We start from the raw sequence: 24,004 nt of genomic DNA, 5'->3' as shown, positions 1-24,004 counted from the left end.
ACTACAATGAGACCCCGCCTCTCACACACAGAGCAGGATAGGAATGCCCCATCTCAGGGCGGGACAGACAGCTCAGCACTTAGAAGCATTTTTACTCCCCCGCTTTGTTTTTTTAAAAATTATTTGTTTGTTTGAGACAGGGTTTCTCTGTGTAATCCTAGCTGTCCTGGAGCTTGCTCTGGCCTCCAATTTATAGAGATCCACCTGCCCCTGCTCCCTGAGAGCTGGGATTAAAGGGTGTGTCACCACACCCGGGGAAATATCAACCTTTTTCATCCTTTTCGGCCTATGAGATGGCTCAGCTGGTAAAGGCACTTGCAGCTAAACTTGACAACCTAGATTCAGTCCCCAAGATGGCAGCAAGTTTCCTTTTGACTTCCCTGTTCATGCTGTGACATGAACATGCACATATTCAAATAAGAGAATAAATGTTAAAATAAATCTCTCTTGCTTGTGTTAACAAATTAACAAACTATAAGACAAAAAGAGTGTAGCTCTGCCAGAGAGTGCTTGCTTAGTGTATGAGAGCCCCTGAGTTCAAATCTCTGCATTACAGTAAATAAACAGACAAAACAAAACAAAGTCAAAGTCAAAATCAGGGTCAGAGTCTGCAATGTGGTTGAGCAGGTACAGGCAGACGCTGCCAAGCTGCTGGCCCCACAAGGTAGAAGGGCAGATTTGCTGAAGCTGGCCTCTGACACCCACCTGTAGGCTATGGTGCACCTGTGAGTTCACAGGCAAACTCAAAATAAATAAGTAAAATGAACAAACAAACAAATCACATAGAGTCCAAGTGAGCCTTCAGATCAAGAAGGAAGGAGCCAGGCACGGAGGGGGGGGGGCAGCCTAGTCTACAAAGCAAGTCCAGGATAGCCATGGCTACACAGAGAAACCCTGTCTTGAAAAAAAAATTGCTGCGGGTGGTGGTGGCACACACCTTTAATCCCAGCACTTGAGAGGCAGAGGCAGGTAGATCTCTGTGAGTTCAAGAACAGCCACAGCTACACAGAGAAAACCGAAGAAAATTTGTTTTGCCTGCCCCTGTCTCCTGGAATTAAAGCTGTGCCCCATCACCACTGGCTCAATTAGAAACAGAATCTAGCTGGGCAGTGGTGGTTTATACCTTTAATCCCAGCACTTCCTATACAGACGCAGGCAAATTTCTGAGTTCTAGGCCAGCCTTGTCTACAGAATGAAATCAAGGACAGCCAAGGCTACAATGAGAAACCCTGTCTTGGTAAACAACACACACACACACACACACACACACACACACACACACACACTCACACACATCCCAAAATATAATGGCAGTTGTTGCCAGGAAGAATACAATTGTAGTTGCCAGGATACAGTGAGGTTTGCAAGCTATGGTGTCTATAAGATCCTTAGACATTAATCATGGACATTGTTCTGTCAAGCTTCGCTGGGCCTGCACACACAGGTCCCAGGCAGGTGACTGCTGAGAGGGGAAGTAGGCACCACCTGCAAAGGAAAAGCTGGTTCTCTCCAATGGAGTCTCATTGGGTGTATGAACCTCGCTTAAGGGTTAGGCCCTGTGGCCAACACAAAATTCAGTGCTCAGTGGTCTTTTTGTACAGAGAAAGAAAGTGATGAAGAAGTGGAGAGGGACCTGGGAGGGGCTAGGGGAGAGGACACTGGTCGGAACATACTGTATGAAAAATATTTATAGTCACCAGGCAGCGGTAGCGCACACCTTTGATCCCAGCACTCAGAAGGTAGAGGCCAGCTTTGACTACAGAGTGCCAGGACAGGCAAGCTATGCAGAGAAATCCTGTTGAGAACTCCTGCCCACTGCTCCCCCAAAAAAAGGAAAAGAAAAAAAAAGAGGGGTTGGGGATTTAGCTCAGTGGTAGAGCGAAGGCCCTGGGTTCGGTCCTCAGCTCTGAAAAAAAAAAAGAAAGAAAGAAAAGTAACAGAAGAGCCAGCAAACACACAAGTGACACAATCCCAAGAAGACAGGAAACTCTGATAGAAAATGAGGATAAACCAGGCATTGTGGTGCATGCCCTGAATCCCAGCACCTGGGAGGCAGAGGCAGGCCTGGTCTACAAAGCGAGTCTAGGACAGTCAAAGCTACACAGAGAAACTCTGTTTCCAAAAACCAAACCAAACCAAAAAAAAAGCAAAATAAATGATAAGTTTAAAAACTATATATCATCTTGTTTTTGTTTGAGTCAAGGTATTTCTATGTAGTCCTAAAATCCTTGCCAGGCATGGTGGCACATGCCTGTAATCTCAGCACTCTGGAGGCAGAGGCGTGTAGATCGCTGTGAGTTTGAGGCCAGCCTTGTCTACAAAGTGAGTCCAGGACAGCCAAGGCTACACAGAGACACCCTGTCTCGAAAAACAAAACAAAACAAAACAAAACAATCCTTTCAGAGAGCATGTCTTGCTATATATCTCTGGCTATCCAGAACAGTGTGACCAGTTGGCCTAGAATTTGTGGAAATCCTTTTGCCCCAGCTTGCACAAGGCTAGGATTCCAGGCATGTGGAACTATACCAAGCTATAGATATTTTATTTATATTTTGCCCCGACTAACGCTCGGGAGAATTTTCCTGTATAGGGACAGAACACAAGACACGAAGAAGGGGGCAAGCCTGAATTCTGATCAAACCCCGTTTATTGAAAAATTTCACAGAGTTTATATAGGCACAGAGGCATGGGTATTTGCGTAAGCAAGGGTTGCTATGGATACCTAACTCTGGAATGCTCCAGCAGGTATCTACCTTTACGGCTGCTATAATTGCAGGAAAGAAATTCCAGGAAAGTCATGAAGGATCTGGTTAGTCAGGAAAAAGCTTCCCGAACTGCTGCTCACAGGCAGCTGGCCTTTAATCTGATCTTATCAGTAGTCTCACTGGAAAAGGAGTAGCTCGGGCGTCTGGAATGACCAGCCCCCACAATAAACTACAACAGGTGTCTAACTGCCAACCTACAACAAGGTCAGCTAGTTTCTGGTGAATGGCAGACTGTTAGAGAAACAGGAACCTAGGCTCTGACAAGATGGAAGAACATTGGCCATGTAGCCCGTCCTCTACAATATTTCACTTTATTATTTATTTTGACAGGTTCTATAGTCCAGCTAGGCCTTAAAATCCTTTGCAGCCAAGAATGACCTTTGAAATGCTGGTCCTCCCGTCTCCACTCTCCCAGCACTGGGATTATAGGCATGTAGTACCATGCCTCATTTCCCAGTTAATTTTCTACCTTAATGTGCTTTAGAAAAACACAATTAGTATATTAAAATCGCAATCTTTGTTAAAAGTATTGGCTAGGACAAAGGAATAATAACGATAATTAACAGGACCGGCGACACCTCGCTATGACAACGGTACTAAAGTGGGAAAGCAAACAGAAATGCTATCTTGCAGGGATTGGGAAAGCTAGCTGAGGCTGTGCGAAGGAGACCAAGTAGACAATAGGTGCTTGAGCACAGCAGAGAGTTGCTACAATAGGGCAGAGAGGCTTTGAAAGGGAGGTGGGAGGTCGGCCAGGAACACACTGAGAACAACTGGGCTTGACCCAGGACGAGTCGCCCCGAGGGCCCATCTCTTGCAGCAGTGAAATAAATGGCAGCACCTGTCCTGGGCTGTACAGCAGAGGTTCCTCTACTCAGACTGTTTCCCCCTACTTATCTTTTGTCATCCAAATCTCCATCCGTTTAAATTTACTGGTGTTAATAAACTCATCTTTAAGTCTCAAATACTCTTGGGGGAACTGTCATGTCATTCATAATTTAGTAAGATCTGTATTCAGATTGCTTTCCTCCAAGTACCTAGGATGAAATCAGCCACAGTTCCGCAATGGAATTTTAATGAGCTGAGGCAAATAACGGGAGGGAGGGCTGAGGCTATAAGGAAGAAGGAATAGGAAACGGTGTGGGTGGGGGGCGGGGCGGGGGCGGGGCTTTGTAGGAGACGTCTTGAGTTAATTTTTCCATGTTATTCTGCTGACAATGAAGGTCAGGTCAGGACTCTGCTCAGCACGGAGCACTCCAGGTATGCTGGTTGAACCCTTGTAGGGAGTGAGAGAAATCTATCTTTTCCACCTGGTCAGCTTTTGGGAGCCACGGAATTGACCTGGTCTAGCCGCCTTGAGAGGCACGCATCATGGGATTTTCAGGTTAGAGTCTGTGGCTCCTGGGGCACTCGGTGCCTCTCAGTTCTTTGGAAAGAGAGGCAGCCCGCTGGAAAGAGAGGGCAACGTTCAGGCTGCCTGGGCATTCTCTAGAAGCCAGCGAAGCTTGACAGAACAATGTCCATGATTAATGTCTAAGGATCTTATAGACACCATAGCTTGCAAACCTCACTGTATCCTGGCAACTACAATTGTATTCTTCCTGGCAACTGCCATTATATTTTGGGATGGGTGTGTGTGTGTGTGTGTGTGTGTGTGTGTGTGTTGTTTACCAAGACAGGGTTTCTCATTGTAGCCTTGGCTGTCCTTGATTTCATTCTGTAGACAAGGCTAGCCTAGAACTCAGAAATTTGCCTGCGTCTGTATAGGAAGTGCTGGGATTAAAGGTATAAACCACCACTGCCCAGCTAGATTCTGTTTCTAATTGAGCCAGTGGTGATGGGGCACAGCTTTAATTCCAGAAGACAGAGACAGGCAAAACAAATTTTCTTCGGTTTTCTCTGTGTAGCTGTGGCTGTTCTTGAACTCACAGAGATCTACCTGCCTCTGCCTCTCAAGTGCTGGGATTAAAGGTGTGTGCCGCCACCACCCGCAGCAATTTTTTTTTCAAGACAGGGTTTCTCTGTGTAGCCATGGCTATCCTGGACTGCTTTGTAGACTAGGCTGGCCTTGAACTCACAGAGATCTGCCTGCCTCTGCCTCCGGAGTGCTCGGATTAGAGGTATGAGCCACACGCCTAGCTGTAGATAAATGTTTGTGTGTTCAAGGCCAGCTTGATTCCAGGATAGCCAGGGATGTTACACAGAGAAATCCTGTCTTGGAAAACAACAACAACAAAAAACCCAACCTAGGGCTGGAGAGATGGCTCAGAGGTTAAGAGCACTGACTGTTCTTCCAAAGGTCCTGAGTTCAATTCCCAGCAACCACATGGTAATGAGATCTGGTGCCTTCTTCTGGCCTGCTGGCTCACATGCAGGCCGAATACAGTACAAATAATAAATCTTAAACAAAACAAAACAAACAAACAAACAAAAAACCCAACCGAAACCAAACCAAAGCAACACCTCCCACCACCAAAGTTTGATTGCTTATAATAAACTTGTCTCGCCTCAGTCTTGCTATGACCACTCTGTCCCAGGCCTGAGAGATCCCATTCCCTCTGACCATAATCAGGTGACAGTACTCACCAAGCTTGGTCACATAGTTGATAAATCTCTGGATACAAAACTAGAACGGAACAAAGAAATCTATGGTCAGCATCATCAACATTGTGAAAACCATTTATAATATAGTTGGAGGCCGGGCGTGGTGGCGCACGCCTTTAATCCCAGCACTCGGGAGGCAGAGGCAGGCAGATCCCTGTGAGTTCAAGAACAGCCTGGACTACAAAGTGAGTCCAGGCAAGGCTACACAGAGAAACCCTGTCTTGAAAAACAAAAAATAAACAAACAAACAAAATATATAATATAGTTGGAGAAAAATTACGGAAACTCCACAAAGTCCAGCCATCTTAGTTTTCTGTAGGTCTATCACAGTGGGAGAAACAAGTCAGTAGGGTTGGCAGAATCTGCTCAGGCTATGACAGGATAAACCCAACTTCCCCAGGCGTCCTCTGCTCTCCTATGGGCAAGTGCATACGCATACAACTTCAAACCTGGCTCAAAATTGTGGTAATTAATGGTCTTATTCTCAACAAGTAGGATTAACACTCTCCGCTCTGACTCATCCATGTCCTCTGGATATCTCTCTCACTCACAAAAAGAAACCTTCCCCCTTGGGTTGGAGAGATGGCTCAGAGGTTAATAGGTCTTGAGTTCAATTCCCAGCAACCACATGGTGGCCCACAATCATCTATAATGAGATCTGGTGCCCTCTTCTCTCGGGAAGGCACACATGCACATTGTACACATAATAAATAAACAAATCTTAAAAAATAAACAAAGAAAACCCCCTAAACCATTCCCCGTCATGGAGCCAGTTGTCATGCTCCTTTACTGCACCCCATTACACACAGCAACACTGGAGAGCCTCAGGCAGGAGAATTGCCATGAGTTTCTAGCTAGCCTGACCCAAAGTACGAGACCCTGTGCCCCAAACAAAAAAATAATAACAAAAGTTAAGGATGGATGGGGCTGGAAAGGTGGTCAGCAGTTAAGAGCACTGGCTGCCCTTCCAGAGGTCCCGGGTTCAATTCCCAGCAACCACACAGCAGCTCACAACTGTCTCTAACTCTAGTTCCAGGGGATCCAACGTCCTCACACAGACACACATGCAGGCAAAACACCCAAGGACGGCACGTAGTGACTTTCAAAGAAACTTATGGCCATTATTTTACAATCACAAAACACTTTGAAGATAGAAGAAAAATGAGATCCTTTGTAGGAGGAAGAGTGGGAAGACTCTTTCCGATATGAGCCTTGCATCCCCTTAGATTCAGGGACAAAAAGGATGGGGGAAGGCTCCATTTTAAGTAAGAAAGCTAACAGAAGAAGGATAAAGAGGCTTCAGGCTGACCTTCACGCCTGCAGAAAGAAGGGAGAGCAGGTTACCTGGGAATTGAGTGCTGCAGTGAAGTCTTTCTGTTCAAAAGCCTCCAACATCTGGTTTGTCTTTTTTCCCAGGTAGTTATAGGTACTGGTGAGAAGACAGAAAATATTCCACCAAAGTTAATAATTCGGCAGGAAAGACCCGAGGCCTTTATGGTCACCTGATGTTAAAAGGGCAAAGGTAGGACTTGCAGATTGGCTCGGTGGCAGGGCTCATCCAGCTACACATCCCCCCACAACCCTGTCCTCCTTCACCCTCCTCCCCACCCCCCCACTCCCCCCCCCTCCAGCCACAACATAAAAAGAATTCTAGGCACCACAGTAAGAACCTGACCTAGTCCCCAAACAGGACCTAGGTGGGTAGATGCAGGAGTTCAAGGCCATCTCTAGCTATACAGTGAGTGTCAGCCTAATTTGGCCTACATGACATCTTGTCTTAACGAAAAAAAAAAATTAATACAAACAAACATAAAGGAAAACAAACACTGAGGGCCCCTTATCGGTCTATTTGTAGGGTCAGTTGATAAGAAACCCAGTCTGTTTTCACTTCTGAGATTTTTAGCAACATAAATCAGTATCAAAACAGGAGGCAGAGAATGTCAGAGGCGATAAAGATAAGGAAGAAAGTCTTAAAATCAGAGAGTAAAAGTTGGAGTTGCGGCCAGGCGGTGGTGGCGCAGCCTGGTCTACAAAGCGAGTCCAGGACAGTCAAGGCTACACAGAGAGATCCTGTCTCAAAACAACAACAACAACAACAACAACAACAAAAGAGAAAACAAGTTGGAGTTGTAAAAAGCCAGATGTGGTAGCACATACCCATAATCCCAGCACTCGGGAGACAGAGGCAGGCAGATCTCTGTGAGTGAGGCTGGCCTGGTCTACAAAGGGAATTCAGGATAGCCAAGGCTACACAGTGAAACCCTGTCTTGGAAAAAAAAGCCGAGACTCAGACTCAGAGGTAGACAGTTGGGGCTCAAATGTAGCACCTGAGGTAAGTACTAGAAGCCATATGGTGCGTGCCTGGTCACATATGCCTGTAATCTCAGCCTCCAGGATGCTGAGGCAGGAGGACCTCTTGAGTTTGAAGCCAGCCTGGGTTGCACAGCAGAACTAGATGCTTGGGAGGTGGAGCAGGAGGATCAGGAATTCAATATAGTCATCTTCAACTACATAGTGAGTTTGAGGCCAGCCTGGGCTACATGAGACCATGGCTCAAATACAAAAACATAATAAAAAGAGTGTCCACATTGGGCTGGGGGTGTAAAGTAATGGTACAGTATGTGTTTAACATTCATGAAGCAATGGGTTTGACTATCAATGTTTAAAGGATCAAGACAATAGTGCTTATCAAAGGCATTCATATCAAGACTCATTGTAAATAGTTCCTTAGCTATGACTGAGGAAATACACTTTTAGCTGGTGTAAACAGTTTGCTATGCCTGCAGCATATCCTACTAAAATTGCCAAGTACAATGGCCATGTGGATTGAACTGCCTGACTTGCGCTGAGCAGGCACTGGGCCATGTGATTATGGTTTCCTGGACCCTTGACTCAAGACAGTGCATTTGATAACCTGAAGAGGAGAACAGAAGCAAAGATGTGCAGAAGATGCAGAGGTGAGAGCATCTTCAGGGGACCCCAGGGGAAGGATGGTTTGCTGGGGCTGCTGAGAGCTTTGTGGTTTCTGGCTTTCATGAGCTCTAGGGTTCTGGCTGCCTTTATCTCTGTTGAATGTTATGTGACTTGTCAGCATCTTATAATAACTTCTTTTTTTTTTTTTTTAAATGAGGGTTAGCTTGAATGGATTTCTGTCATTTGTACCTAAGTTTCTGATAATCCAGCTTTGAGACACTGACCATCAGGATCTACAGAGCTAAGCTAGGGTCCCTGGGCCCCTGCAGCCCATGTGCTCACCTGCCTCACCTGATTACAATGGATACTACCACATAAGACAACTTTTTTTTTTTTTAAGACAAGGTTTCTCTGTGTGCCCTTGGCTGTCCTGGACTCACTTTGTAGACCAGGCTGGCCTCGAACTCACAGTGATCCACTTGCCTCTGCCTCCCAAGTACTGGGACTAAAGACATGTACCACCATGCCTGATTCAACTTTCTTTTCTAAGATTTTAAAAATAGGGGGCTGGAGAGATGGCTCAGAGGTTAAGAGCACTGGTTGTTCTTCCAAAGATCCCGAGTTCAATTCTCGGTGACCACATGGTGGCTCACAATCATCTATAATGAGATCTGATGCCCTCTTCTGGCCTGCTGCTCACATTCAGGCAGAATACTGCATAAATAATAAGTAAATAAATCTTTTTAAAAAGGATTTTAAAAATACGTATTTAGCCAGGCGTGGTGGCACAGGCCTTTAATCCCAGCACTTGGGAGGCAGAGGCAGATGGATCACTGTGAGTTCGAGACCAGCCTGGTCTACAAAGTGAGTCCAGGACAGCCAAGGCCACACAGAGAAACCCTGTCTCGAAAAACAAAAAAAACAAAAACAAAACAAAAAAATATGTATTTATTATTTTATGGGTCTCTGGTGTGTCTCATGAGTTTGTGTGCACCATATGCACACCAGGATCCTACAGAGGTGAAAAAAAAGTGTCAGATACTGCAAATACAGTTGCAGGCAGTTGTGAGTTGCTGTGTAGGTGCTGGGAACTGAACCCAGGCTCTTTGCAAGTAATTGTTAGTTGTATAGAGTCTTTCTAGTAGCTACCTCAGAATCATGGCTATCCCCCTACTTCCAATGCTGGCTTTGGGCATGGGCTACCACGTATGACCACTGCTAAAGTGTTTTTATTTATTTTGCTGTCATTGTTTTGAGACAGGATCTTATGTAATTCAGATTGGCTCCAAACTTTTTTTTTTGTTTTTTGTTTTTGCTTTTTCAAGACAGGATCTCTCTGTGTAGCCTTGACTGTCCTGGACTCATTCTGTAGACCAGGCTGGCCTCGAACTCACAGTGATCCACCTGCCTCTGCCTGCTGAGTGCTGGAATTAAAGGAGTGCGCCACCACGCCCAGCTTCAAACATTTCTTTTTTAGCACCACCACAACTGGCTTCAAACTTTTTTTTTTTAAAGACTTATTTATTATCTATAGCCTGCAGGCCAGAAGAAGACACCAGATGTCATTATAGTTATGAGCAATCATGCCGTTACTGGGAATTGAACTCAGGACATATGGAAGACCTGCCAGTGCTCTTCACCTCTGTGGCATCTCTCCAGCCCTCTTCAAACTTTCTATATAGTTGGGGAGGTGGACCTAGAAATTCTTTTTTTTTTTTTTACTGTTTTTTCATTGAAAAATAAAATCATTCATATTACATCTCAATTGCTATCCCATCCCGTGCATCCTCCCACTCCTCCCTCCCTCCCGCTTTCACCCCATTCCCCTTCCCTATGACTGTGACTGAGGGGGACCTCTTCCCCCTGAATATGATGCTAGGGTATCAAGTCTCTTCTTGGTAGTCTGTTGTCCTTCCTCCGAGTGCCCATCAAGGGGACACGGCCAAATATGGGGCACCAGAGTTCGTGTGAAAGTCAGTCCCCAGTCTCCACTCAACTGTGGAGAATGTTCTGTCCCTTGGCTAGGTCTGGGTAGGGGTTTGATGATGACTAATACCAGGACCTTGAAATTCTAAACCTCCAGCCTCTACCTCTCAAGTACTGGATTACAGGTTTGTGGCAGTCTCCCATGCCTCTCCCTGCCTCCCTCCCTCCCTTCCAAAAGCTTGAGGGTCATTTCATTAGCATTGGAGAGAAAAGCCCCGGAGTGAGCAGAGGGAGGGCAGAGAGGGAGAAAGCACCTTACTCTGTTTCTTGTCAGTGAATGGGAAGGGCACCAGCGACTTTGTTAGGAAGGATGTGTATGCAGGACGCCCATCTCTCCCACTGATGAGTGACTTTACATTTGTAATCACTAGAGAAGACAAGTCATCCTTACCTGCCTACTGCTCCAGTCGCTCCCATGACCAGAGCACTCAACAGTTGCTGATGAGAAAGAGAGAAAGAGATTCAGGTTTTTGAGAATGAGAAGAGCTGTTATATCACAACGTGCTGAATGGGTGCCTTTGAAGCTGGGACATTGCCCAGGCCCGGTAACTGACCTCATCCACCCCAAACAGCAGATCAAACTGTGGCTGGTGATTCTGGTCGACACACTGCCCGAAGTCTAGGAGGTCGGTGTCGCTGAACTTCAGTCCTTGAAAGGTGGGGATCTTATCCCGCATGCCGACCAGCAGCTCCTCAGCTCGGACTAAGGAACAAAAAACACTTCAGTTATCCACACAGCCACAGACACTATCAAATACCTGCTCGACTTGGTACTTTGGCTCATAGCTACATTCCTATGCAATCTGAAGGCTGAGGCAAGGTGATTCTGGGGCCAGCCTGGGCTAGGTAGCGAATCTGAAGTCAGCCTGAGCTACACAACAGGAGCCTGTCTTTAAAAAGTGAAACAGGGGCCAGGTGTGTTGGCGCACCCCTTTAATCCCAGCACTCGGGAGGCAGAGGCAGGCGGATTGCTGTGAGTTCGAGGCCAGCCTGGTCTACAAAGTGAGTCCAGGACAGCCAAGGCTACACAGAGAAACCCTGTCTCGAAAAACTAAAAAAAAAAAAAAAAAAAAAAAAAAAAAAAAAAGTGAAACAGAGCTGGACGTGGTGGCACACACCTTTAATCCCAGCACTGGGAGGCGGAGCCAGGTGGATCACTGTGAGTTCGAGGCCAGCCTGGTCTACAAAGTGAGTCCAGGACAGACAAAGCTACACAGAGAAACCCTGTCTCAAAAAACCAAAAAGGAAAGAAAAAAAAAAAAAAAGCAAAATACAGGCTGCATAGATGGCTCAGCTGTTAAAGGATAGGGTCACAACCCAAAATATAAAAAGCAAAACGCAGGCTGGGCATGGTGGTACACACCTGTAATCCCAGCAGAAGGCAGAGGCAGGCAGTCTTTGTGAGGCTGAGATCAGCCTAGTTGACATTTCCAAGCCAGCCAGGGTGGAAGTGCGACTATCTCAAGCAAACAAAACAAAAGAAAAAACACCACCACCACAAATAACAATAAAACAGGCAATCGGATGGATTCCATAGGATGAGAGCTGGAGAAAATGTAAGGAAGACTGTCCTTCCAGAGGATGGTGGTTCAATTCTCTGTCCTCACAATAGCAGCTCACAAGCATCTCGAACCCCAGTTCTGGGGACCTCTTCTGACTTCCTCTTTCAGAGGTCCTGAGTTCAATACCCAGCAGCCACATGGTGGCTCACAACCACCTATAATGTGATTGATCTGATGCCCTCTTCTGGTGTGCAGGTGTACATGCAGGCAGAACACTGTATATATAATAAATAAACGAATCTTTTAAAAAAATTAAATTTAAACCATACTTACTCTTTACTCCGGTCAGTGAAGGAATGTGATAGTAATAAAATGGCAAAGCAGGAGCTGCGGCAGCCACCTCCCTCAGGAAACTTATCAGGGCATCTGAACGAACAGGAGTCATGTGAACAAGAATAAAGCAGTGGCTTTCCTGTATTAGAAAGTGAACTGGGGCTGGAGAGATGGCTCAGAGGTTAAGAGCACCGGATGCTCTTTCAAGGGTCCTCAGTTCAATTCCCAGCAACCACATGGTGGCTCACAACCATCTATATAGGGATCTGAGGGCCTATTCTGGACTGCAGGTGTACATGCAGATAGAGCACTCATATACATTAAATAAATAAATATTTAAAAAAAAAAAAAGAAAGTGAACTGTTCGGCGAGATGCAGCCATCCTGTGGGAAGGTGAAGGTTCCCGACTGCCCTTTACCATTCCACTGTGGGATCACAATGTCACTTCACCTTAAGTTTACTTTTTCTGTCTATAGAAAGGTCAAAATAAGAGGGCTGGAGAGGTGGTCCAGTAATTACAAGCACTGGCTGCTCTTTCCGAGGAACCAGGTCTGATTTCTACACTCACATAGTAACTCACAGCCATCTATTACGTCAGTCCCAGAGGAGCTTCTGGTCTCTGAGGGCGCCAGGCAAGCATGTACTTTAGACATACATGCAGAGAACAAACACACGCAAGCCCGCATGCATTTGCCACAAGTGCACGCACCTGCCACAAGAGCACACATACCCTTTGGGGCTGAGGTTGTAGTTCAGCAGTAGGTAGGTGTATACACATCATACCTAAGGGCCTGGGTGTATCACTAGCATGGAGGGAATAAAGGAAAAACCAGACCCAAGAGTTTCATATACTTGAAAACCTGTCACTGGGCATGGTGGCGCATGCCTTTAATCCCAGCACTGGGGAGGCAGAGGCTGGTGGATCCCTGTGAGTTCGAGGCCAGCCTGGTCTACAAAATGAGTCCAGATCAGTCAAGACTACACAGAGAAACCCTGTCTCGAAAGATAAAACAAACAAACTATGAAAACCTCTCATGGGGACTTTTGTCCTCTTATTCCAGGCTAGTGGGGCAGTGACCAACAGGGGCTATGCACTACAGTCGCGACAAAGCAGCTATAACAGAGACAACAATAGCAGAAGCATCTGCCCCAAGGGAGAACTTATAGCTGGGCCCAGTTGGCAGCATAGGCCTGTGATCCTGGCTAGCTGCCAGACTGAGGCAGGAGGATGAGAAGCTCAAGGCCTGGGCCAGTGACATGGGCACACGGGGGAAAGGGACTTGCAGCACAAGACTGATGACCTGGGTTTGGTCTCTGACATCCACGGAGGAAGGAGGGAACCGAGTCTTGAAAGTAGCCGTCCCCTCCCCTCCCCTCCATACTCAGCCGTGGCCACATGCATTCACCTGGGGCATATGCATGGCTACATACACACAGCTACACAAACAAACACATCCTACAGTACACACACACACACACACACACACACACACACACACACACACACACACACACGTACCCCACCTGGGCCGGCCTGAGTAACTTAGACATTTTCTCAAAAAATGTAAAAAAGAAAGAGGTGTATAGCTTAGTTGTAGAGTGCAGTGCAGACTCAGATTACTTCAGGTCCTGGTTTCAATCCCTAGTGCTTAAAAAGTTAAAAAAAAAAAAGTGTGTGAGCATGCATGTGCGTGCATAGTAAGAGTCCTGGCTCGGGCTGGAGTGATGGCTCAGAGGTTAAGGGCACTGGCTCTTCTTCTAAAAGTCCTGAGTTCAATTCCCAGCAACCACATGGTGGCTCACGACCATCTATAATGAGATCTGGTGCCCTCTCCTGGCATGTAGGCATACACGCAGGCAGACTATTGTACAAAAAAAAAAAAAAAAAGAAAAAGAAAAAAAAAAGAGTCCTGGCTCATGTCATAAACACTCAACAGAATTGGGCACTTTTTTCCTTTGGGATGACCTGGGCAGAGCAGAAGCCTGCCTCTGGTTGACTGAGGAAGTGGATTCCTTTGGTCAACAAGTCAGCTGTGGCATTCCTGCAGGTGAGAGAGGGCTGGCTTACACTGTGGATAAGTGTAGGCCAGCTCTCTTTGGGAGAGACAGTTTTATGGGACATACCTTCACTGCAAACTGTGAAAATATGTTCAGCACATGGGAAATACTTCAGATAAAGTTATTATGCACAATTCATTTCTCTGCTCATTTTTTTTCCCAGAAAATCTGTTTATGTAAAAAATTGCAAAACAGGGCCCAGTGTGGTGGTGCACACCTTTAATCTCAGCACTGGGAGGCAAAGGCAGAGTCAGGTGGATTGCTGTGAGTTCCAGGCCAGCCTGGTCTACAAAGCAAGTCCAGAACAGCCAAGGCTACACAGAGAATCCCTGTCTTGAAAACCAAAACCCAAACAAAAACAAATTGTTAGCCAGGCCTGGTTGTCCATGCCTTTAATCCCAGAGAAACCCTGTCTTGAAAAACTAACCAACCAACCAACCAACCAAACAAACAAACAAACAAAACCCAAAGTGTTAAAAAATTGTAAAACAGGGCTGGAGAGATGGCTCAGAGATTAAGAGCACTGGCTGATCTTCCAAAGGTCCTGAGTTCAATTCCCAGCAACCACAAGGTGGCTCACAACCATCTATGAGATCTGGTGCCCTCTTCTGGCCTGCAGGGGCACATGCAGGCAGACCACTGTACATAACAATGAATCAATACAACTTTGTTTTGTTGTTGTTGTTTGAGACAAGGTCTCTCTGTGTAGCCTTGGCTGTTCTGGACTTGCTTTGTAGATCAGGCTGGCCTCGAACTCACAGTGATCCGCCTGCCTCTGCCTCCTGAGTGCTGGGATTAAAGGCATGTGCCACCACTCCCAGCTCATCTTTTTTAAAAAAATTGCAAAACAGCATAAAAAGAAAATGTTCATTCTAAACTCTCAAACTATCAGTAAGTAGGTTACTTACCTATGAGTGATTGTTTTCTATCTACTAACAATCAGTGACATTTCATGACAATTTATGCATTTAGTTATGGTTTTCCCCTCCAAGACAGGGATTCTCTGTGTAACAGCCCTGGCTGTCCTGGACTCACTCTCTAGATCAGGCTGGCCTTGAGCTCACAGAGATCTGCCTGCCTCTGCCTCCAAGTGCTGGGATTAAGCCTGGTTTAGTTGTGGTTTTAATCCTCTCCACAAATATCTACTTCTACCCGTCTGCCAAATCAGGATATCATATACCCTAGGTGAATTAAATAATAATAAAAAAAGGAAAATAAAATGAAAAGGGAAGGGCTCAGATGGTCCTAAGTATGGTGGAGGAGAAAGTTTATTGTAGATATGTGGAGCGCAGAGCCAGTGGCAGACACACCTGAGAGAGTGCAGAGTGATCATGACACAGAGCCATGGGAGGAGAAGGGGAGGGAAAGGAGAAGGAAAAGAGGGGAACCAGGCACAGCAGCCAGGAGGCCAAAGGAATAAAAGGGGTGGGCAGGTAAAATGTCCTGATCACATATGCAATAGCCTCTGGAGGCCAGGCAGCCCAGCCACCGGGCTGGAGAGTTCATTGCGGGAGGGCTGGGTATGCCAGCCATATCCTGCAACAGGTAGGGGCTGAGGGTTGCTGGGAGAACCAGACAGGCCTGCTTTGATATGTTAAATAGGCACCTGGGTGTGGAATTAAACACTAGGCTGGCCTTAAACTCCCCAGGTACCGGAAGATGCCTTTGAATTTGTGATCTCGCTGCCTTTACCTCTTCAGGGCTGAGGTTTCAGGCGTGTGTCACCAACCTGGAATCTTAGAGCTTAGTGTCTGCAATGCAAGTACTCAGTGGACATTTTGTTGAGATCCCTTTTCATTTCATCAACTCTATTTTATTTATCTATTACTTGTTTATTTTTAAAGATTTTATTTATTTTATGTGCTCTATCGGCATACACACCTGCTCGCCAGTAGAGGGCGTCAGGACACAGTATGGATGGTTGTGAACAATGCTCCATTACAACGTCTCTAGGACTTTGCCTTTATGGATGAATTATTATTTTTGCATGAAAGCAAGAGGTGGACAGTACAAAGCACTGCACACTCAGACCAACTTCCTTCCTTACCTTTGTTCAGTGACTTGAAGAAGAAAGGTGCAATGACAGCGATGCCATCAGCTCCGATTTCTGCTGCATGCTGGGCCTTTACAAGAAAAAAGAGACCATAATAGAGTAAGTGATTATAGTCTCACAGAACCTACATACACACACAGACTCTGGAGTTCAGGAACTTCTTCAAATTCAACAGCCAACCCTCCCGATTAACCAATTCAGTGAAAACAGCAGTGTTCAGCCTGTTTTCAGGCAGTGCTGTGATGTCCCGCAGCCATACAATTATTTTCTTTCCTTTTTTAAAGATTTATTTATTATTATGTATACAGAGCTCTGCCTGCATGTACATCTGTAGGCCAGAGGAGGGCATCAGATCACATTATAGATGGCTGTGAGCCACCATGTGGTTGCTGGGAATTGAACTCATGACCTCTGGAAGAACAGTCAGTGCTCTTAACCACTGAGCCATCTCTCCAGCCCCATACAATTATTTTCATTGGTACTTCTGAACTGCAACTTCGCTGTTATGAGTCATGATGTAAGTATCCATGCTTTCCGGTGGTCTTAGTCTACCCCTGTGAAAGGTCTGTTGATCCTCTCCCAAGGAGGGGTGGGGGGTATCTTAACCCACAGGCTGAGAACCACTGGATTAAAACATCTTTGCTAGGAGTGTCATAGGCTGCAAAGCAGAGACACCTGGGTCAGGTAGGCTGAGGGCTTAATTTTATTTTTCCAAGTACTTCTGCTCACCGAGCCATCTCACCAGCTCCTCTTGTTTTATTCTCATTGATTAAAAAAAAAAAAGATTTATTTTTATTTATGTGTGTTTATACAGAACCATCCACAGAGACCAGAAGAGGGTGTCAGATCCCCTGGAGCTGGCAGTAGTCAGCTTCCATGTGGGTGCTGGGAATCAAACCTGGGTTCTCTGGACGAGCAGCCAGTACTCTGAACCTTGGAGCCATCCTTCTAGTCACCTAGGATAGTCTTTGCTTGCTTTAGATCTTTCTTTTTCTTTTTTTCGAGACAGGGTTTCTCTGTGTAGCCTTGGCTGTCCTGGACTCACTTTGTAGACCAGGCTGTCCTGGAACTCACAGTGACTGCCTTCGCCTCCTGACTGTGCATTCTTGATCTTGTGTCCTAGCTGAGGGCTGTGTTGGGATAGTTTCTACCGTTCTGTGGAACATAAGAGCTCATCTGATGTGCTTCTGGTTTACAGTTTTGGTTTTGAACCTCTGAAGAACCCCATTCTCCAGGCTAACCCCATTTCCTATTCCCTTTCTGTCCAGCAGATGGCACTGCCCTTCACTTTGCAGAAAATACCGATGCTGGCTCAAGCTCTGCAGACTCAGCTGCGTGGATATCCACCCTCTGGGAGGAAATTCCTTTGTCTCTTGTCCTCTTGTTGGCAGCCCCCCGTGCCTGCTCCAGCCAAATATAGGATTGGTATTTAATTGTAGCATAGAAATGGAGGTCCCCCCAAATAGTCTCCTCACAGAGGGACTCACAGCCTTACCAGTTCTTGTGACTCCTTCAAGCTCAGTGCTCCCACGTGAATCAACACCTGGTCCAACCTGCAGAAGACAAGCAGTACGAATCACCTGGCGTTTAGAAGAACACAGAAAGGCTGCACTATCCTGATTTGTGCTGGCTTAACAGTTAGCTTAATAGTAAGTTGTCCTTTGGCCTCCATACACATGTCATGGCACAGGTGTTTATGTGCGTGCACATAAAACCCACAAACTCCAATACTAGTCAAGAATGCATGAAATAAGCCGGGCCCAGCGGCATGCTCCTTTAACCCCAGCATTTAGGAGGCAGAGGCAGACAGGTCACTGTGAATTCTAGGCCAGCCTGGTCTACAAAGCAAGTCCAGGACAGCCTAAGGCCATTCCACAAAGAAACCCTGTCTCAAAAAGCCAAAAAAGGAAAAAAAAAAAAAAGAAAAGAAAGAAAATATAGTATGCATACATACATTTATGTAAAACACTCAAAAAATAAAATGAATAAATAATAAAGAACATTAAAAAAAAAAGAAATGAAAAGTAGGCAAACTACAGAGGAAAAGAATAATCTTCTGTAGGAAGAGGGAAGGTTGACCTCAACTTCCCAAAGCTGAGACAGCAGGGGGGGACTTCCTCTCCCTGTTCAACAAAGGAAACCTCAGCTACCAGTTTCTGCGCTATTGGACCTCACAGCTTCCCTTGCTTCGCTAGAACCGGCCTTCCCACTGCCACAGAAACATACCCCAGGGCTGAAAGAAAGAGAACCCTCACATAAAGATAGTATAATTATAATCCTGCAGGAGGCTAGAAACAGAAAATGTTAAAACTAAAACAGAGAGACTATGCCTTAGAAAGGAAGCTAGGAGCCTGTGATCTCAGCCCTCAGGGAGGCAGAGGCAAGTGGATCTCAGTGAGTTCGAGGCTAGCCTGGTCTACAAAGTGAGTCCAGGACAGCCAGAGCTCTGTTACTTAGAGAAACCTTGTCTAGAAAAACCAAGAGGGAAAACAAAAAATAAAACCAAAAACCAACCAACCAACCAAAAAACAACAACAACAACAAAAAAACAAAACAAAACAAAAAAAAACCCCAAACCAAACCAAACCAAAAAACAAACAAACAAACAAAAAACAGGCACGGTGGCCCACCTTTAATCTCAGCGTGTGGGAAGCAGAGGCAGGTGGGTCTCTGTGAGTTCAAAGTCAGCCTGGTCTACATAGTGAGTTAGGACAGTCAGGGTTATATATAGAGACCTTGTCTCAAAAAAACAAAAAAGAAAGGAAGAAAGCAAACTGACCCACCAAGGCGCACTGCTCCATGCCTCTGCTGACCTCCAGGTTCCTGCTGCCCTCAGTGAGGAGCCATGGTGTGGACATACAAGCTGAGTAAACTGTTTCCCTCCAAGCTGCTGTGGGCAGGGTGTGTCACCATAGCAACAGAAACCCCAACCAAGATGGGGTGTGTGGGGGTGAGGAGGGGGGTGGGGAGCAGTACACAGGAGAGCTGGTGACCTTCTTGCTCTCTTCCTCTTTCATCCCAAGGTCAGGAGACTCTGAGAAGACTGGCCTGACAAGTGGATGAGAGTAGATGTGCTTTGTGATTTGGCCTCCCTTCCACAGAGCAGGAAAGGATGCTCCTTTCCAAGTGTGGAGGAGGTGACAGGGCTGGGACAGTGGGGAGAGCCTTGCTCAGTATAGATCTTGCCCATGAATCACACTTTTTTCCCCCCTCAGCACAGTTACTCACTTGTTCCTTCCTTGTGTCACCCACTCCTCTGCGACCTGGCGGCGTTCAGAGACACTCAGGGACAGGCCTTCTCCTGTGGTGCCATTCACTATTTTAAACAAAGAGCCAGTCAGTGGGATCAGCCAAGGCCTTTTGTTCCTCCAACCCTAAGTCTGGAAGTGTAGGGTCTGAAACTCCTGCTTGACAGGAAAGCGCACAATGAATAAACAGAGCTGGAGCCTGGGGTGTGTGTGGGGGGCGGGGGGAGGCGCAGGGGAAGTACCGCTTGTCCATTTTTACTTCAGACTTGGTCTTTTTTCTACCTTCTCTAGCCAAAAATAGTGGGAAGATCAACTGTGGCTTGTGGTTGTAAATCTCTCTTTGCTATTAGGGACAGATGAGAATTTAAAAAAGATCATTATTTCTATTTATGTGTGTCCGTGTATGTGTGTGCCCAAGGAAGCCAGAAGAGTGTGTTGTATCTCTTGGAGCTGGGGTTAAATTATAGGTGCTCGTGGGAGGCTGATGTGGGTACTGGGAAGCAAACCCAGGTCCTCTGCAAGAGCAGCAAGAGTCATAACCACTGAACCACCTGTCCAGCCCATTGTTTGCTTTTGTTTTGCTTGGCCTTGGTCTCAGAGAGATTCCCCTGCCTCTGCCTCCTGAGTGCTGAGATTAAGTGTGTGTGGCCCCGTGGCCCCAATTTTTTGTTTTGCCTTATTGTATGTATGTATGTTGTTGTTGTTGTTTTTTTTTTTAACGTATGTATTTTTAAGGCAGAGACTTGCATTGTATCCTAGGTTGCCCTTATGAACCTCTTGCCTCACCCTCTTAAATGCTTGGATTATAGGTGCATGCTACCATATTGGCTTAACTTTTGTTTTTTATTATTAAAATTTTTATTATCAGCTGGGCGGTGGTGGTGCATGCCTTTTGTCTCAACACTTGGGGGGCAGAGGCAGGCAGATCTCTTGAGCCCAGCCTGGTCTACCAAGTGAGTCCAGAACAGCCAGAACTGTTATACAGAGAAACCTGTCTTGAAAAACAAAAAACAAAACAAAATAAAAACCCAACAACAACAACAACAACAACAAAAAACCCAAAACAAAACAAAAAATTATTATTTTAAGTTTTATTATTATTTATTTATTGTTTTCTTTTTTTGTAATTTTTAAAGCCCTTGTAAATGTTTAAGCCCAGATTTAATTTTTTTCTTTAGTTTTTTTTCTCTACAATACATCCCAACTGCAGCCTCCCCTCCGTCCACTCTTCCCAGCTCTCCCTTCACCTCCCCTCTCCCCTGCTTCTCCGTTTTCCTTCAGAAAAGAACAAGTGGACACTTTTTCCCCCCCCTGAGGCAGGATTTCTCCGTGTAGCCCTGGCTGGCCTTGAACTCACAGATCTGCCTGCCTCTGCCTCTGGAGTGCTGGGACTAAAGGCGTGCACCACCACGCTGGGCTAAGATGTTACTCAAGAGTTTGTTGTTATTCTCTCCTCTCTTGGTTGCATGACCTCAAGACTCTCTAAACCATAGAGTTTTGTCTCTAAATGGGGAAAAAAACCTACTTATTTGTTGGTATACTGCCAAATAAGATACTCCTTTTTTGTTTTATTGTTTGTTATTTTTTTGTTTTTCGAGACAGAGTTTCTCTGTATAGTCCTGGCGGTCCTGAACTCACTTTGTAGACCAGCCTGGCCTTGAACTCACAAAGATCTGCCTGCCTTTGCCTCCCGAGTGCTGCGATTACAGGTACGCACCGCCGCACCTGGCTTCAAATGAGATACTCGTAAGGAATCTGTAACCTAATGTCAGTGAGTCTTTACACCCGAACTTAAAGTTATCCTAGCAGGCTCCACCATGACCTCCGACACATGCCCTGTGACCTCCTGGTCAGGTGAGATCTACCACTTGCTAAGGCCTGAGCTAGACACGTAGAGGGAAATCTCAAGATGACTTACCAAAAACATTCTTCACTCCCTGTTCTCTCACCAGGTAATCCACATACTGACCAATTACAGGAAAGTTGATTTCTCTATAAGACAGAGGAAAGTATGGAATAATGCACATTTAGCCTTTTTTAATTTGTAAAATTTTGTTTTATTTTTAATTCCCCCCCCCCCCCCTTGAGACAGGGTTTCTCTGTGTAGCCTTGACCATCCTGGACTCACTTTGTAGACCAGGCTGGCCTCAAACTCAGAGATCCACCTGCCTCTGCCTCCAAAGTGCTGGGATTAAAGGTGTGAGCTTTTTTTTTTTTAAAAAAAAGATGATTAATTCTACCAATTCCTGGCTCATGAACTGCTCATATTAATAACTGTTAAACATCTACTCCAGGGATGGGTATATAGATCAGTTGATATGCACAACACTAGTGCATATTTGGTGTGTGTGTGTGTGTGTGTGTGTGTGTGTGTGACACAGCATGTGTGTAGAAGTCTCCCTTTTGGGGAGTCTGTTTTCTGCCCATCATGTGGGTGCCAGGGATTGAACCAAATTATCAGGTTTGGGGTGTGGTAAGTTCCTTTACCCACCCAGCCCTCTCACCAGCCTAGCATCCTTTCCTAACTGGTGCAAGCTGAGCATCCCCAGAGGCATTTCTGCTGCCTTCGTCCTTTCTTAACTGCTCCAGGATTTCGAGCTAAGCATGCCTCCAAATGTTTCTACCATCTTTTCTTTTAAAACGTGCCTAGGACTAAACGTCCAGAGTCCCTTCCTCAAAGCCTCATGCTTCCTTTGGTGGCAGAGAGCGCTGTTTTGGAAATAACTCCCACATTCTCCCTCTTTTATGTCCTATCTGAGCTCCCGCATCTGAGTAAGATGTGAATCCATTATGTCCAGTCACAGGGTCTCGTGTAGTGCAGGCTTGACTGCAGCTGGCCTTGAACTCCTGATGCTCCTGCCTCAGCTTCTCAACTGCTGACATTGCCAGCATGGTCTACAACAACCGGCTGGGACTCTGCATTTTGACAAGCTCCTCAGGGGCTGGAGAGATGGCGCAGCTGGTTTCCAGAGAGCCTGAGTTCAATTCCCAGCACCACATGGTGGCTCACAACCATCTATAAATTGATCTAATGCCCTTTCCTGGCATGTAGGTGTACATGCAAATAGAGCACTCATATGCATAAAATAGACAAAATCTTTAAAAAATTGTTTAAAAAAAAAGAGGAAAAAAAAAAACCCCTAAGCTCCCTGTGTGATCTGTCTGTACTTTTCAGTCTGAAGCACAATGACCTTGGGAAGATCTGAGGCTTAAAAAATTGATAAATGGCCTTAAAAATCTGCATTAAATGGCCCACCAGTATGAAAGACTAAGGTGGCATTGGGCAGTGATGATGATAATCTCAGTACTTGAGAGACAGAGGCAAGTGGATGTCTGAGAGCAAGGCCAGCCTGCTCTACATAGTGAGCTATGCAGTCAGGGCCATACAGAAAGACCCTGTGTCAAAAACAAAACCAACCGAAGGAAAAAAAAAAAAAAGCAAAAAGAAAAATAGAAAAGAAAAAGAAAAATTAATGTTGGGAGGATGGATGACAGAGCGTGTAAAATTCAAAGGGAAACTGGCATGTCTGGGTTCGCTGTTGCAGAACCTTGGTTACACTGCCAAGAACACAGAGAGCTACTTGGCTGTCATTTAGGCTTTTGGGTTTAGCCTTATTACCATTCTTTTCATCTTTACTTATTCTACTTCTTAAACAAATAAACAAAAAAAAAAAACCCCTAATGTACCTAGAAAAGAGACATCAAAGGGTATTTCAGCAGAGGGAATGGAAACAAAGATAGGAAAGAAAGGGCAGATTTTGAGATGAAAGGAAAAGCTATTAAGAGCGAAGACTGCATTATGGACAGTGACTCCCTACAGTGCGAGGGGAGACAGTGTGGCCTACACTCAGGAAAAGGGGTGCTGAGAGGCTGAGGGGGGGCTCTCTCTACTGTGGCTCGAACCCATGCACCCTTTCATTCCAGCTAATGTTTTGGAAACATGTCAGAAGGGCAGATTTTTATTTATTTATTTACTTATTTATTTTATTTTTTGGTTCTTCCTTTCTGTGTAGCCCTGGCTGTCCTGGACTCACTTTGTAGACCAGGCTAGTCTCAAAAATCACAGAGATCCCCCTGGGATTAAAGTGTTTTTCTGTGTAGCCTTAGCTGTACTCTGTAGACCAGGTTGGGCTTGAACTCAAGAGATCCTGCCTCTGCCCACACCCTTCCCCCCCTCCCCCAGTGCTACCACACCTGGCTAGAGGGGCAGATTTTAACTGTGGCTAAATTGGTCAATGTTCACTTGCTCCTGGGTGCTCTACACTTTCTGTATATATACAAGTGGTCTGGTTTGCTTTAATTTCTTTTAAATTTATTTATTTAACATGTATGGGTGTTTGCCTGCATGCACCATGCAGCATATACATCCCTGGTGCCTTTAAAGGCCAGAAGAGGTCAGATGCCTGGGACTGGAGCTGCAGAGTGTTGTAAGCTACCATGTGGGTGCTAGGACTTTAAACCAGGTCCTCTTGGACAAACAGCCAGTGCCTTAACCACTGAGCCATCTCTCCAGGCCCTATAAGAGTATTTTAGTGGAGCAAG

At 45.7% G+C, this 24,004-nt stretch overlaps 1 protein-coding gene and 3 long non-coding RNA genes across 6 annotated transcripts in view; 3 read left to right on the top strand and 1 right to left on the bottom strand.

Annotated features, from left to right (window-relative positions):
• The window catches only part of LOC311603478, a 239,519-nt gene extending 219,988 nt beyond the window's left edge, over positions 1-19,531 (top strand). The window contains exons 2-3 of one of the 2 annotated variants that reach the window (XR_014781090.1): positions 18,593-19,088; positions 19,435-19,531. This is a non-coding gene — a long non-coding RNA (uncharacterized lncRNA). Of the gene's footprint in view, positions 1-18,483; positions 19,089-19,434 lie in introns of those variants that run through there. The other variant, XR_014781091.1, reaches the window with a different exon arrangement.
• NPL (N-acetylneuraminate pyruvate lyase) overlaps positions 1-24,004 on the bottom strand; it is a 32,447-nt gene that overhangs the window by 798 nt on the left and 7,645 nt on the right. Inside the window, exons 3-11 of one of the 2 annotated variants that reach the window (XM_084792412.1) lie at positions 21,381-21,454; positions 19,443-19,530; positions 17,710-17,767; positions 16,209-16,284; positions 12,104-12,196; positions 10,823-10,971; positions 10,660-10,706; positions 6,714-6,798; positions 5,352-5,391 (exon numbers count right to left, since the gene is read on the bottom strand). In XM_084792412.1, the coding sequence (XP_084648538.1) occupies positions 5,352-5,391; positions 6,714-6,798; positions 10,660-10,706; positions 10,823-10,971; positions 12,104-12,196; positions 16,209-16,284; positions 17,710-17,767; positions 19,443-19,530; positions 21,381-21,454 (710 nt within the window). The remainder of the gene's footprint in view (positions 1-5,351; positions 5,392-6,713; positions 6,799-10,659; positions 10,707-10,822; positions 10,972-12,103; positions 12,197-16,208; positions 16,285-17,709; positions 17,768-19,442; positions 19,531-21,380; positions 21,455-24,004) is intronic. The other variant, XM_084792413.1, reaches the window with a different exon arrangement.
• LOC311603494 lies at positions 1,933-10,643 on the top strand. Its single transcript, XR_014781106.1, has 3 exons — positions 1,933-4,025; positions 8,156-8,326; positions 9,817-10,643. It is a non-coding gene; the product is annotated as an uncharacterized lncRNA (long non-coding RNA).
• LOC311603499 lies at positions 10,981-14,625 on the top strand. Its single transcript, XR_014781107.1, has 2 exons — positions 10,981-12,025; positions 12,394-14,625. It is a non-coding gene; the product is annotated as an uncharacterized lncRNA (long non-coding RNA).

This window comes from Acomys minous, assembly GCF_964271855.1.
Source record: "Acomys minous genome assembly, chromosome: 1".
NCBI classification, from domain to species: Eukaryota; Metazoa; Chordata; class Mammalia; order Rodentia; family Muridae; genus Acomys; species Acomys minous.
This window is presented reverse-complemented; position numbering and strand designations above follow the sequence as displayed.